This window comes from Temnothorax americanus, unplaced genomic scaffold, assembly GCF_048541705.1.
Source record: "Temnothorax americanus isolate GAGA-0224 unplaced genomic scaffold, ASM4854170v1 Scaffold3, whole genome shotgun sequence".
Lineage (NCBI taxonomy): Eukaryota > Metazoa > Arthropoda > Insecta > Hymenoptera > Formicidae > Temnothorax > Temnothorax americanus.
Genome location: NW_027509442.1, coordinates 4,212,087 through 4,224,195, shown reverse-complemented (window position 1 = coordinate 4,224,195; position 12,109 = coordinate 4,212,087). Strand labels below are relative to the sequence as shown.

General features: G+C 43.3%; 2 protein-coding genes across 3 annotated transcripts in view; one reads left to right on the top strand and one right to left on the bottom strand.

Moving 5' to 3' along the window:
• Positions 1-9,437, top strand: part of LOC143900599 (uncharacterized) — a 53,375-nt gene extending 43,938 nt beyond the window's left edge. For both annotated transcript variants that reach the window (XM_077412138.1, XM_077412140.1), the window contains 2 exons: positions 3,708-3,982; positions 4,092-9,437. In XM_077412138.1, the coding sequence (XP_077268264.1) occupies positions 3,708-3,982; positions 4,092-7,211 (3,395 nt within the window). In that variant the 3' untranslated portion in view covers positions 7,212-9,437. The remainder of the gene's footprint in view (positions 1-3,707; positions 3,983-4,091) is intronic.
• A 94-nt stretch (positions 9,438-9,531) lies between these two features.
• LOC143900614 (fatty acid-binding protein 1, liver-like) lies at positions 9,532-10,695 on the bottom strand. Its single transcript, XM_077412165.1, has 3 exons — positions 10,368-10,695; positions 9,769-9,882; positions 9,532-9,653 (listed from the first exon to the last, which is right to left on the bottom strand). Exons 1-3 carry the CDS (start codon positions 10,608-10,610, stop codon positions 9,597-9,599), a joined length of 414 nt encoding a protein of 137 aa, XP_077268291.1. The 5' UTR covers positions 10,611-10,695; the 3' UTR covers positions 9,532-9,596.
• Positions 10,696-12,109: the final 1,414 nt, after the last annotated feature.

Genomic DNA, 12,109 nt, shown 5'->3' with positions numbered 1-12,109 from the left:
CTGTCTCTCTGTTTCTCCTTTTCTCGCTCGCACATATACACACGTGCCCACCCCTGCGCGGTCCTCCTGTGTGTAACTTTGGTTTAAAATTAACTCTCCCTCTTACTCTTCGCGACTGGCACCGAGACGCGGCACTCGCTCTGTGAAAATGAAAAAGAAAAATACCGGGAGAAAGGAGGAGGAAGAGGCTCGCCCTTTTTCCTCCTTCGTCCTCTCTTAGCTCGCGTGACGAGCGTGCCATGAGAATTCCATCGTGCTCTCCGACGAACTGAAATTGCGCGGCGCGACGCGACGCGACGGGCGTTGGTCGCCCGTCTTTTCCGTCGCGACGTCTTTTCAATGGAGACGCCTCGTGGAACGAAGCGGTCGCATTTTGAGAAAGGATTATTTAGGAATGCTTTTGAACTTCTTAATGTTCGTGAGAAACGCGATATTGCGACAGAGCGTTAACGCGACGACGTGTTAGAATGACATTGACTATATTAATAATAGCCATTTGATTTTACACGTCCGTATGCCAATCATTTTTTTACACGCAAACCTGTGTATCTGTGTGAGAAACAACACCAAACAGCAACAAACATCCTTATCATTTTTGCGATAATACTCTTTTGTAAAATAAATAACTCGAATATCGAAGATTTTCTCTTTCATGAGTCGAGAATTTAAGGATTTGTTAATTTAACGTTAAAGCCGATTAACTTTTTATAACAATGGGTTGAGGAAAGCTTTAACGTAGTGATTTACGAAAATTCTCTACAGCTACTTTGCCAAGTCATTGAAGCACCTGAAAAACTAGTTTGTAAGCTATATTTTTCTATTGTCCTGTATCGATGGATAGTTTCAACGTGTAACGATTTAATAAAAAGGATTGATCTGTACGCGTATTTTTCGAAATTTATTAAAACCAGCGTCTAGTTAGAATTCTGGGAAGGAGGAGAGGGAGGAGTTGCGCTTATCGACGAAAGCTGCCGGAAGGGGCGAACGTCTCGTGCGGATTTTACATATCGAGATTCTCTCGGTATGAGTCTGGGTCTCCCTCGCAAGGTCAACGTCCCGAGACGCGCGAGACATATGGCAGCGAAACGGCGCGGGATATTATTATCCGAAAATCGCGCGCAATATCATTCGAGTTATAGCCGCTCTCTTCGGGGCTTGTCCACGCGGATTCTCGAAGTGCCGCCAGAAGCGATGGTAGAGAACCTCGCGAGTTCTGGCCCGAGTTCGCGTTGGTGGCAAAAGAGACTCGGGACGAAATTAAGAACGGGTTGTTAGGCGAGCGCTCGCCGCGTGGGCTGCGCCTTTTTTTAGCGTCCCTTAACCAGTTTTCACGTCAACGTTTTCCTCGCCGCTTCGGCCAGGTGGGCCGACGGACGTTTCTGTCAGCTGCTCTTTGCGCCTTTCTACGATTTTTCTTTTCTACCTCCCTCCCCCGGACGTGTTCTCATTTTGTTTCAATCCTGCGGCAGTGGCGAGCCAACATTCGCGAGCGCATCCCAGCAGAGAATTCACCCTTTCGCCTATAATTTGAGAAATATTTTGCACTTTAGCTTTAATTTTTATAGTGATATAATGTAATTAATTTTAATTATATTTTTCAAAAGTCTGAGATTGACGGAAGTATCCAAGTGACTTTTTCGACAAATGGAAATCTTAATAGACATAGCGCACAATGAAATTTAATACATTTATGAATTTAGTACATTAATAAATAATATTATAGACTAACGTAAACTGATAAACAGTCGGTATTAATTAGCGATGTCATTATATTTTAGCGGCTCGTTTATATTCGCGAGCAGGTTTACGTAACGAATACGGATTTATTACGCCAAATTTCATTAATCTTAATTACCCATTACATTATATTAATTAAAATTAATTAGTTATTCTTCGGTTAAAATTGATCGTGCTAATTTTCTGTCTTCTATTAAACAATATAATATAAAAAAGATTATTTTATTCGTAATTAATATATATTGCGCTTTATCTCATCCTTTCCTCATAAAAATTCTTAGCTTCAGAATTACCGAATTGCTGAAGTCTCTTTCATGAGCCAAAAGACCAAGAAAATGCAGTTGAGATTTTTGTCGCGCGAATATTTAACAAATAAAACGTGAGTAGGTATGACAATCGGGTCAATTTTCAGGTCTATTTAATTTCGCGGTAACGTCGTGGTGACAAAAAAAATCTTTGACGCCAGAACGGAAGTGTCGAAGTCTCGTTGTCCTCGTGCAGGATCAAACGCGCGAAAAGTGGAAAGAAAAGATGCACTTGCAAACGGCAGAGCCTTCATTTGTCACGCGAGTCATTCACCGAATAGACGTATCGAACAGGTCGATCGATTCGACGATTTCCGAGGTCCATCCAATCGCACGGGGGTTGATTCTCCGCCAACTGTCGCGGTGCACAGGTGGGTGGTGGCGGTGCGTGGTTGGGGCGGGGAGGAGCAGGAGAGGAGAGTGCTCCGGGGGCTCTGGACTAGATCGATAATGCATCTCTTGGCGGGCGTAGTTCCTCTTAGTCACCGGAGGGCGATCGCACCTGCGAGAAGGCATTCCTCGTTTTAGAGCCGCTCCGGTTCGCGAGAGAAGGTCCCGCTCGCTCGTGTCGGTCCGTCTCGCCGCGTATCAACGTGTGTACGAACGTGGGGTAAAGCGATCCGAGACAGCCGCGCGGAATATTAACCGTTCGACCCTTCGAAACGTGATAGCTCGTGTCCGTCGTGTTCGGATTTCCGAGAATCCTCCTCGTTCGATAACTCCTTCGATACGATTCCCCCTCGGAACATCCTGCAGGTACGTAACTTGTCCTCTCGCTACGTGAACGATGCGAGTGAGCGGGTGGTTTTCGAGGGTTGATCCGCGTTACTCTCTGAATAAAAAATTGCGCTGGAACTATCATCTTATCTCAGTGTCGCGTGCAATGGCACAATGACTTTCGCAATATGGATGCGAAAAACGGTGTGTCTCCTTTGAATATTGCAAGCTGATAATCTGGAATGAGATATTCTCATGCGGCTCCCGTACACCACTTTTAACATTTCCTTTTTATTCTTACAGTTTTTCTGTTACGCTGAAAAATTAGTTTAACTCGCAATTTTCATAAACAGTCGTCTTCCGTTAGTTTCTAGTAAAAGCGTCGAAAATTTGACGAATTATTCTCGATGATTACGCGATCGTGAAGTAAAGTTACAATATAATTTGTGCAATGTTTGAAGTAATCGTTGTAATAAGGATGAAAAGTGAACCCCTGTAATTCGCGAGATTTAGTTTAAATACGATTTTGAATTGAAGTATCTTACGGATTGTAAATTTATGCAATTCTTGGTGCTAAGTTGTTCGCTTTAAGTAGTACGAGAAGAAAAATATATGAATTTGTCGTTAAAAAAACTTGAAAAAACATCGAGATCGAAAATGAAATGTGTCATGTATTTGATACCCCACTCAGCATTGGTAACCTAGACAAGTTAATTATTTTCTAAGTTAAATTATTAGAAAAAAGACGCGCTTACAATGTCACGTTTACTCACTTCACTTTCCTGCGATAAAAAGTCACGGAGTGGTACTTTGTTTCTTGATTTGATACGATTTGAGATGTATACATAAGAAATGGTATATCGACGAATGTGGTTTTTATCTTACGTTAAATGAAAGTAACATGACATTCGTTAATGTCAGCTCTAACATCTCTTACGCTTATTCCAGAACCTCCTCAGCATGCACAGTTCGAACCGGATAATGTAGCGGACACTGATTCCGAGGACGAGTGGAATTACTATCGGCCGAACGAACAGGAATCCGCAGCGGCAGCTGTTGCGGCAGACGAATCTCGTAAAGGCGTCGAGGAGCAAAGTACACAGGAGAATCCAGAGTCTGTCGCGAAAGGTAGCTCGGAAGTTGAGCCTCCGGAAACAGAGAACGATATTAAATGCGAAGAATTAGTGAAAGATACCTCCTCGTCTGAGCTTATCAACACCAATGTAAGTATTTGTCTCGTTGTCGCTTTTCTTCTCGCCTTTGTCGATAGAAGTCGTCATTTGTCGTTCGATGCAAAAGTACATATTTCGAATAATACCGGTGTGTTTTCAGATAAGCGACGAAAGAAAATCGAGCGAACCGGAGAAGGATCAGATTCTCCTAGATCTACAGAAAGAGAAAACCGAACAGGATAACATGGATTTCCAATTGAATCCGGAAGCAGCCGAATTTGTGCCGTTGTCACCACCGTTAATGGGTCCCAGGGGCTTTTTGCAGGATTTTGCCATTAGTGGCTCTCCTCTGAAGCAACCACAGGCAATGGATGATATTTCTATACCGAGTCAGAGCGAATTTGATAAGGAAGTGTGTTACCGACCAAAGGAGATAGGCGAAGAATTCTCGCAGGAAGAAAATGCAGATCTGCAGAATAATGGTTCACAGAGTATGGATGTATCCGAGATTTCGTCAACCAAAGCCGAAATGGGCGATGATGAATCTATGATGCATGTCACGTCTACCTCGCAGTGGCAAACGAATATCTCTTCTCAATGGAATGAAAAGACGGGCGACGATGCGGGATCCGATTTGGAGGAGGACGATATTGTTACCAAGAATAATCCCATGGCTATGTCGCTCACTCCAGGTAATTTCAAGGCGGCATTCGAGAAAAGTGTCGATCTAAATGCCGTACACATATTGGACGACAGTTCAGATGGTGCTGAACAAGTGAACACGCCGCCGCGTTCACCCAAGCCGTATGCAGACGAGGATCGCGCGCACACACCCCTCTCGGAGGACAAGAGCCCGAGCGATATCCTATGCGCGTCAACACCACAGCCCCCAGACGATAACTCGGTGTCCACTATGAGCTCTGAGATTAGCTCCGAAACGAAGACATCTTCTCTTTCAACAACGGTGCGTTACAAGGAAAAGTTGAACCGTGAACCTATTATATTTACCACGAAACCACCCTTCAGCTCCTTGGGGATGAAAGTAATGGAATGTTTGCCGGTAGAACTAGAAGGATTTCATTACTTCTCTGCTGAAATGAAACATGATGGCTCAATACGGTCCGAAAGTTCCATAGAAGAATGTGAAGAAGACGCAAAATTAACAAAGGACGAAGAAGACGAAAAATTAACAAAGGACGAAGAAGACGCAAAATTGACAAAGGACGAAGAAGACGCAAAATTAACAAAGGAGGAGAAAGAAGAAAAGATAAAACAGTTATTTTCACTCTCAGATGATACAGATGCGGCTTTCATTATGAAACGGGCAGCACAATTGCAGAATTGTTCGCAAATCATAGAAAAGGAAAGTATGGAGTCCGAAGTGCCGAAAAATCTTCCAGATTCAACGAATCATTTAAATTTAAATGACGCAATACACATCTCAAAACAAGATGTCGTGCCACAGTCATTATTATCGGAAAAGATATTTCCAGAAACGGCCTCGGGTACGGAACAGACGTACTATCACGCTAATTTGGACTCTGCAATTATCTCTGAAAAAATGGATACTTTTAGTCAATCGTTTAAAACCGAAAGCAGTCAATTGAATCAATCTAACTGGACGGATTGCTATAAATCAGAAAACTCGATGCCTCAACTTGAAAATGTTGATCCCGAGTTTGCACGCGAAGATATTTCTCAATTAGAAAATGGAAAACAGAAAGAGGTTGAAAACCTCTTTTTGTGTGATAACCTCAAATCGGACTTTGCAACTGAATTACCCTTTTCATTTGGTTTGACGCAAAAATCTAGCTTTGCAGAGGACAAGCTGCAACAGAAAAACGAGATTTTCATGGAACACGTACCGACAGAATCTATAACGTTGATCAACAAGCCAACTGAGCAAGAGCAAGCAAAGTTAATACCTGCAGAATTACTCATTGATGTTGATAAGGTACTCAACATAAATGTTGCATCCGAAAATATTCCTTCGAAAGAGGGAGAAACTGAGCCACGAGAAACCGCCAAAGCATCACCAGAAGATACCGCGGCGATAGACAAATCGAAAGAAGAGGTTACAGGAATCGCAGGAGCATCGGTGGGAGCCGTCGTCGCTGCAACGGCGGCGGCCGTCGCCACTGTGAGCCCGATCAAGGCGAAGGCGGCTACGACGACGAGCGCGAAACGTCCAACGAAAACTACGACGAAAGCAACAACAGCATCGACAACGAAAACGATAACGAAATCCACGCTAACCTCGCCCTCCAAAACGCTCAGTGCGGCCATGCGAGCAACTACGACGTCACCTGCACAATCGGCTGCGAAAAAACCCGCTACGAGTACCGCAACTCGTCCCAAGCAACTGGACGGATCAACCAAAGCGGCGATCTCGAGCACCAGCGGTAAAACCACTGTCACAAAGACAACAATAACTACCAAGGCAGCGACGACGACAACAGCTACGAGAACCAGCGCTTCTCCACGTTTGAGCTCTGGTACAACGAGACCAAAAACTACCACTACCATCTCGTCGAAGGTGAACAGTGGAATATCGAGCGAGAAGAAATCGACGATGAGCAGTGACGCGAAATCCGTCGGCAAACCTGCCACCACAAAGCCAACGAGCGCTACTCCCAGAACAACAATCACTAGTACAACCGCGAAGACCACTTTGGCTAAAACATCGTCAACGACCGCGAAAACATCGGCATCCAGTGTAACGTTGAAACCGAGACCCGCGTCCGCGACTGCAGCTGCTAAGATCACATCGATATCGAAACAGCCGGCGACCGGCGCCAACAGCGCGTCGAGACCCAGAACCGCGCCGACGTCCAGCACGATCAAGCCGCGCGAAAATACCGGTAGAACGATCACGGCCGCGACCACTAAATCGCCGTTAATCGACAAACAGAGTAAAGAGACGGTCAATAAGCAAATCTCCCGTTCTGGGGCATCAGCGCCCAAGATCAGTGGTCGCACTTCCGCGCCCACCGGCACAACTGGCGTTACGAAGACACGCACACCTACTGGGAAATCGACTGGGAACGCAACCTCGCCAACGAAGAAAACTCTGACCTCGAAGACTGCCTCCAGGACCTCCTCCACCGCGACGAAGCGATCATCCTCGAGCGAGACCAAGGTATTGCAGAATGGAATTCCCAAGGAGGACGTGACCAAAGCCGCCGTCATAACAGCAACGAGCAAACCCGAGGACGACGTGCCGCGGAAGGACACGTCGCCGGTGAACGTGCCGACCGATAATCAGCTGATCGTCGATTGAACGGTCGATCGGTAAGCTGCGAACTGTCCGCCGCTGTCGCGACAACACACGTCGGCCTAGAGATTACGCGTCGCGGGTTTACGTGAACCGATACACAGGTTCCTCCTTATTATTATTGTTTAACGGACAGAGCACGACCGCGCGTCGGGACATCCGCTGAAGTAGTGTTTAGGGAGATATACATGTATGTTGAACCGAAAAAATTTTTTATTGTTCTTACGTGAATGCATACATACGTGACAGAGATATTCAAACTATCGACGAGAGAGTGAGGCATATCCTAAACATTGCTTTCGACAACTGCTGCCTTATCGCAATAAGGGGGGATCGACAGTCTTGTTATGTAAATATAATTGGATGCGTTTTCACACGTCATTGCTTTCAACTGATCCGCGGGCCCGAGTTTGTCTGAGAGAAGAGTGCCTCGTGACGGCCTGAAAAATAGACCTTCAACTCCGATACGGCAGTACGTTAATCTTTAACCTTTAACGAAACTCGATAAAATATATGGATTTTTTACAATTTTTTAATTTTATATGCGCATTATAATTGATAACGATTACTCGCGACACAATTTTACTCGAACGACAAAGGAAAAAAATGGAAAAGAAAAGAGGAGAAGAGGGAAGCGTATATTTATTCTCGTTTGTTCCTATTTTTGAAGTTGAATTCATTGCGAGATATATATATTAACTCGTAATCATGATATATGTAATGCTATCTAATCTATGTGTACAGCACCCTAATGGTTTAATATGTGATACCTTACAGTACTATTAAATAAATTCGAATGATACACAAGAGGAGCCAGAAGAAGTTTTATATATATATATATATATATATATATATATATATATATATATATATATATATATTTGAGCGGAAGAAGAGAAAACGAGCGGGATCCAAAGATTAAAAGGGAATCAGAGAAATACTATTTCTCTCTGCGGATATAATATTTCGGCCGCTCTTTTCAGATATTCTCTTACTAAATGTTTGGATCCCGCTTCTCGCGTTTCTCGACGCAATCAACATCATCATTGCGCGCGCGCGTGCGTTTAAAGCTTTTATACACCGCACAAATTTCACAAAAGAAGGCTCAGACCCGAACTTCAGCGATTTCGAAACTTGGCAGGATTCACAGAAAAAGTTCTCCCGAATGTAATGATATCCCTATTTGGGTGCAGACGGTCAAGCGTTTCTGAAATATTTTAATAATTAATTTAGTAACGTCTTTAGTAGAATTATTAGGGTTGTCACATACGCCCGAGTATTTGTGACATACGAGTAGTGGATATGGTAACTACCTCATAATTTGTAGATTCGAATTTAAACCTCACAATCAATTAATTTTTTTTTTTATTATATAAACGTTTTATGATAAAAATTATTGTTAATACAAAGAAATAAATTTTTTTCAAATAAAAAATTCTTATATAAATAGTCGTAATATAAAATAATATAATGGTTATGATACAAAGTCTGCAAATTATGAGGTAGTTACCGCAATTACTCGTACGTGAGTATCCCAATAAACTACTAAAGACGCTACTAATTTACTATTAAAATATTTTGGATAAACTGTTGACCATCTGCACCCAAATAAGAGGTATCATTATGTTCGAGGAACTTTCTCCGTAAATCCTGCCAAGTTTTATGGAAAACAGTAGAGCTCAGTTCTGAGCCTTCCCTTGTCAATTTCTTTTCTTTTGCGTTCGACGCTTCCACTTAGAGCACGCGCTCGGACCAACGACGTGATGAAACTTCGGTTGAAAACGGTTTCCGTCTTTTTTTTTTTTTTATCCCGTTTGACCTACGATCGTGAAAATATCTCGTCTGATTTTATCGGAACCGAGACATGCCCGCGATGGTCTCTAAATGCGCCAAATGAGATCATTAAACAAGCGTTCCCGCAAACATGACGAGATCGATGATTAAAAAGATCGGCGATTCTTTTTAAGGTGATTTAAACGTTCGACGCGAGTCCTCTGTGTAAGGGACTCGCGATGCCGATCTGTACACACGCACAATATTCGATATGATATGCATTAAATGCGGCTTCGTATCAAGGAGAAAGAGAGAGAGAGAGAGCATAGCTTAGCGTTTTCACACGCGCGTTTCGTATGCATGTTATTCCGATTTTCTTGTGTACGCGTATTTGTCACCATTTTATTCTTCTTTTTTTTCTCAGAATTCATAATTGAATAAATAAATATTACGTTTGAACAGTGTTATTCAGCATTACGCCCTGTCGTTCTCGCCTCACCTCGAATATCGCTGGGGAAATGGAGTAATGGACGGAAAGAAAAAAAAAACACTCTTACATTTCAATCTCTTTAATAAAGGGTGATGTTACGTAGCGCTATTTAAATTAGGAACCGGTTTTTACAGTCTTTTGTACGTACGCTTGGCTTTAACGTCGCTCTTGTTGGTGGATAGATGCTGAAAGAGAAAAAAGAGCGCGTAAGGCACGTGTACTTAGTCATATTACGTCATTGTCATTTCATTTGTGCAGGATCGCTTATAACGTTGTCATTTATATCGGAATCACACTTACCACGACCATTCCGGTGTCTGAAAATTCGTAAACTCGGATTACTTTGACGTCCTTTGCCGCTAATGGGGAGGTGCTCACCGTTTTGAAGCCGTTGCCCTCTTTCGTGGTCACGCTCTGCGATACAAAAATGTATAACGATTGTAATTGTTGATTATACTTATTATATATAAAGAACGGCAGCACTCGCGTCGAGCGCGATTTTTACATTCAAGTCCGTTTTCGTTGACCTTTGAATCCGTCGAATGCCACCGGGCACCTCCCATGCTTTTAGGCGAGAGGAATGAAGAAAGAAGATTCACTTCTTATCATTTTAGCGCGCAAAATCAGCGTGAGGGTTGCAAATGAAACGCGAGAAATCAGATATTGTACGTAAAAGCGGTTTTTATCTAATCATTCGCCGTACAGAGAATAGTTTCCTTTCCGAAGTGGAAGAAGATATTCCAAGTGGTAACTTTAGACGGATCATCGTGTGATCGATGTCCGAGAGTAATTTTAAACTTTCTGTCGCATTAATTTTATCCTGTTCATATTTCACGACTCGACGTGAATCTTCGCTGAATACGCATCGATTGAAGCAATACACTCTCGGTGGAACCCACCTGGAAGACGATGCCCTGGGTTGGAAGCTGCTCGTCATACTCCTCGCCGGGCTTGAAGGTGTTGGTGACGGTCTTGTCTTTCCTGGTGACCGTGACGACCCACTGGTCACCGTTCTGCTGGATCTCCACGATCGGCGTGGCCTGCAGGAACATGTCGGCGAGCTCGGCCTTGCCGAGGCTCTTGACGTAATCCTCGAAGTTCTCGCTCGACACGTATTCGTACTTGCCGACTATCTGCGCCATGGTTGGAACGTGAGAAAATTTGCTTGGTCGCGCGCACAAGTCAGAATCTGAATCGCCGCCGAGGAAAGATGAACGACGCGCCGGGACGCGCCGGCTTTTATAACGACATCCGGCAGGGGGTGGGGAAACCCCCCTCGTTTCGTTAAGGCATCTCGCCGGTCCCCCGCGAGCGAGCGAGAGGGAGGGTACCGCCGGCCAATCTGCGGTCTGATTCCGGACAAAGTATTCGACCGGATTATCGTTGACGGGCTGATAGAGATCGGCCCAGTCTGTCTGTCCTGTCGTTTTCATCGTCGCTGCTGATGTACCCCTCGCGCACGGTGCCCCACGGTGGTGGATGTGCGCGAGGGGCGGAAGAGAGCCGCATTTATTTGCGTCTGTGTGCGCTCTGGTCTGCTCGCGACTTACATCCTGCGCTGACTCAGTGAATTTTAATGTCTTTCTTAATGTCTTGGAAGCACCCTCAGGCGAGATGGTACGGAATCAATTTTGCCGTTACGAACGTACGTTTATCTTGCGTCAAAATTTATATATGTGCTTTATTTCTAAAATTAAATACTTTTAAATGACGATTGGTCGAATCTTCAAAAGAATCTTATTATTATAAAGAAATTATTTACGTTATATTGTAATGTTACTTCTATAAAAATACGAGTTGGAGGTATATTTTTTATCTTTCATTTTATTAGAAAACAATATGAGTCGAAGAAGTAAATACATGCGATTATCATTGTCAATAGTGCCCTCCCCCCTTCTCTCTCTTTCTCTTTCTCGTTATTTAAACATTACCGTCAAGCCCAATATATATCAAACTGATAAAGCAATCGCTAAAAAGTGATACAATCATTCAAGTTCCAAGAGTCACGTTTAATCGATTATATAATAAAATAAGGAAAGTTAACATTATACAAACAAGATCATAGATTTCGTCGCCGATAAAATAAGCAATCAATATTTACGATCGTACTTGCAAAGTGAATCAACGGAAATTTCAAGCTTCGATTAGTCAACAGTCGTATCAATTGAATTGGAGGAGCAAGGTAGACCGATCTACTTAATTTTATCCGATTTAGGGCCCGATTTATGTCTATCTTTGTCTAATTTGAAGAAAAAACAAAAACATATAATATATATGATTTAACTATTAGTTAATTTTTTAACAAATTGGAACAGCCTTACTTAATTTTTATCGTCTCGCGGTTATCGATAGTCTTCTAAACTTTATCGCGTATCTGCCTCGAGAGAGTGGACCTTTTACTAAACGCGCGAACAATATCCGCGCGGTTTATCGCGCAGGGGGACAAAGTTAAGCAAACAGGGTACTTAGATTTATCGAGGATCCATGGACTGCACGGACCGGCTGTAATTTAAATAACACTTGAGACGGAGCGTCGATCACGTTACGTAGTACAAAAATACACGTCACATATGTACACGGTGCGCTAAGCCGCACCGAGATGTGTCACCTGTTTGTTAACATTTTTTTCCCCCCGAGACCG